The following is a 2,977-nucleotide window of genomic DNA, read 5'->3' on the forward strand; positions in this document are numbered from 1 at the left end:
ATAACACCAACCATAAAAAAATTATTTCCTAAACTAACTAAAATAAGTTTTAATCAATAAGAACTTTTCTAAATAGAAATAGTCAAATAGAGATAAAATCATTCACATAATAACCAAGTTTTTAATGTTTAAGAAAGTCACACACCCTAAATAAGTAAATATTATTCCACATTATGAGTACAAAATTTTATAAGTGTTATTTTTTAAAATCAATTAACTTCAATAAAAGATATTTGAACATTAGTTACTATTTAGTGCTTATTTTTCAGGGTTACTTAAATAGAATAAGCATAAATTTGGTTAATATTAATGAATTTTTTCTACATAACTATATCCTGTTTTTGAATAGCCTAAATATTAGAAATAACAATAGTAGCAACATGTTTCACATACCATTCATTTAGTTCACTTAATTTACCTAAAAGAAAGAAAAAAAAAAGTTGTACTTATAATTGTACTTATAAAAAGAAAATCACGAAACTTGAACAATATTGACATGAGTAAAAAAAATAATGCAAGTAACTTCAGTAAAACTTTGAAATCTAAAAAAAAAATTAAGCTAAACTTTGAAGCCAGCTTAGGCTCGATTAAAATAAAATAGTTTGGCCGGAATCAGACAACGAGAGTCTTCAAATTAGAGATGCTGTGACCTAAACACAAAAAGAAAGTCACCATAAAAAAATACCCTTTCAATATCATATGATTAAATCGAAACAAGAGTCTTTTTATTAACATTTAACACAAACCAAATTACATATGGATAACGGGTAAGAGAGCAACAAGCTGCGCCGCTATCCCCCTTTTGGATCGCAAAGCCTATTCTACTAAATATAAATCTTTGGTTCCTCGGGCTCTGTGAGTCACTATGGACCACCTTCTGCACCCGCTCCAAAAAGCAAACCGTCTCGGGAGCTAGGGATCCAAATGTGTCAAAGGCAAATGGAATGAACACGTGCTGATTCTCCAAACACGCTGCCTCATGCCTAGCAACCTTCCTAGATTCCGCCCTCAAAACCGCATGTCTCGGAACGAAGCCACTGTCTCTCAGCCCCACCAATGGGGACACCCCAGTGAGGTCGACACACATATGCTTACCCCCTGCCCAGCCAAACACAAGAACGTCCGCAAGTCGCAGTGTATATCTTCCCTCTCTCGGATCATATGATTTAGTTTTGAATATTGGCTCCGCTCAATGATTTTTCACTATTAAAATTATACTATGTGTATGATAATAATATAACTAAAAATTTTGTATAGAAACATTAATTATTTTTTATTGTCAAAACAACATTAAACAAAACAACATTAAACAAAGGTGGAGATCGTGATAAATTAACACACAATAAATACATGTAAAATTGAACAAATCCTTAAAACATTCATGACAAATATCGAAACATTTTTCGATGAACACATTATTAACATGACAAATCAAACTTCACTCCTTTGTGACAACATATCACAATAGTTTTAACCAATTCACAATATTAAGACAAGCATAAGAAGCCATGCATAGCGATATCCGAAAGAATTACCAATCACCGACCACGCTCCTGACCCCTTTTGTTCACTAACGACTCCATCAACTTGAAACAAGTTGGTCGTCTTTTGGTCATTCGTGGTCTGACCATACGCGATCTCATGGTTCTTAGCATTTATGACGTACACCCTAACAAAATATGTAGCCGACGGGGTGTCTTTTGGAATGGTCCATGTAAATGTGTTTGCGCGTTTGTATGTTCCATTTGTGATGTCGAATGGGCATGTCTTGTCAAAATCGAGGTTGTCATCTGTTTTTCGATCGTCTCGGCCTGTTTGGCTCAAAGGTGCATAGCATAGCTTGGCTTCAATTGTGGTGTAGTTAGCATCTGAAACTGTTAGGTTAGTGTTGTATGCCCATGTGATTGTAAGTGTATCAACACCTGCCTTCAACACTACAAAAAAGAATTGTTACTGGTTAGTGGTTATATTTCAAATATGTATAGATCATGCTAGTAACATTTGTATTATACATGTTAAATAAATGTTTTTTTTTAAAGTATTTTTTAAATAACATATCATTTATTTGTTAAAGACGTTTTATAATAAATTAAAAAATAGAACTTGTGTTGTAATCAAATTATATAGCAAATTAAAGAATGAAAATTATTATTTTAACAGGAGAGAGGGGTGGTAAATTAAAATCTAGACTTTAACAGAAGTCGACACATAACATCTTATATTTAATAGAATATAGAGACGGGAAAATCAACTTTTAGGTGGTCTACAAAGCTGACATGAGTACAATTTAAATGCTCAAGATCAGGCTTTACGGAATTAGTTTCATAGGATTAAAATCGACTGAAAAATAATCACTGGAAGTCGCATAATTAAAATTAAAACCCAAATTTAAATATGTACATATCATAAATCAGTTTTGACCTTTGATATATACAAATTACTAATTCTGGATTATATGTATGTTAATATTATTGTTTTGACATGGCTAACCTTTGCCCGGGGTAGCGGAATCGGAGACAATGAGGGATTGGTTAAGAGTAGAGAGGTGGACATTATGAGCATAAGAAGCAACCATGAAGCAAGAAAGAAGGAGAAGAACAGAAGTAGGATGAAGCTCCATTGAAAGATTAACTTAAAATGTAATAAAAAAAAGTCAATTTGAGAGAGACTCACTTCAATTGTGATTATAGAAGTTGGGCCAATACACTATTTATAGATGGTTACTTGGTTACATCAAGCCACTAATTCATTCCATTTTATAAATATTTTATTTAATTAGATCACAAATGTTATCTCTAAACTCTACAATATCCCACAACATAAATTTTAATTGGTTGACTTTTTTAGTAACTTCCAAAATGTTGTTAGCTACTTAGTTTCTAAATTACTATTTTGGTGTGAAGGATGTGCCTCAAGATCTAAGAGACTTATAAACTTAAGTCTTTTAATTACTTACAATATTACAAAAGTTAAAAAT

The 2,977-nt window shown here is 32.1% G+C and overlaps 1 protein-coding gene across 1 annotated transcript; it reads right to left on the reverse strand.

Moving 5' to 3' along the window:
* Positions 1-1,362: 1,362 nt before the first annotated feature.
* On the reverse strand, positions 1,363-2,764 carry LOC143556563 (high-affinity nitrate transporter 3.1-like). The gene is made up of 2 exons (XM_077045849.1): positions 2,491-2,764; positions 1,363-1,934 (listed from the first exon to the last, which is right to left on the reverse strand). The coding sequence occupies exons 1-2, from the start codon at positions 2,618-2,620 to the stop codon at positions 1,480-1,482; spliced, it is 585 nt and encodes a 194-aa protein (XP_076901964.1). The 5' UTR covers positions 2,621-2,764; the 3' UTR covers positions 1,363-1,479.
* Between the last annotated feature and the right edge of the window lie 213 nt (positions 2,765-2,977).

The sequence above is a fragment of the Bidens hawaiensis genome, unplaced genomic scaffold (genome assembly GCF_021521415.1).
Source record: "Bidens hawaiensis isolate Kalapana, Puna unplaced genomic scaffold, B.hawaiensis_p1.1 tig00018651_1, whole genome shotgun sequence".
Lineage (NCBI taxonomy): Eukaryota > Viridiplantae > Streptophyta > Magnoliopsida > Asterales > Asteraceae > Bidens > Bidens hawaiensis.

What these genes read in the sequence shown, in the direction of transcription:
- LOC143556563 (XM_077045849.1), bottom strand. Translation starts at nt 2,620, where the DNA reads ATGGAGCTTCATCCTACTTCTGTTCTTCTCCTTCTTTCTTGCTTCATG. An exon ending in TTCCGCTACCCCGGGCAAAG is followed by an intron (nt 1,935 to 2,490) that starts GTTAGCCATGTC and finishes TCTTTTTTGTAG; the next exon opens with TGTTGAAGGCAGGTGTTGAT.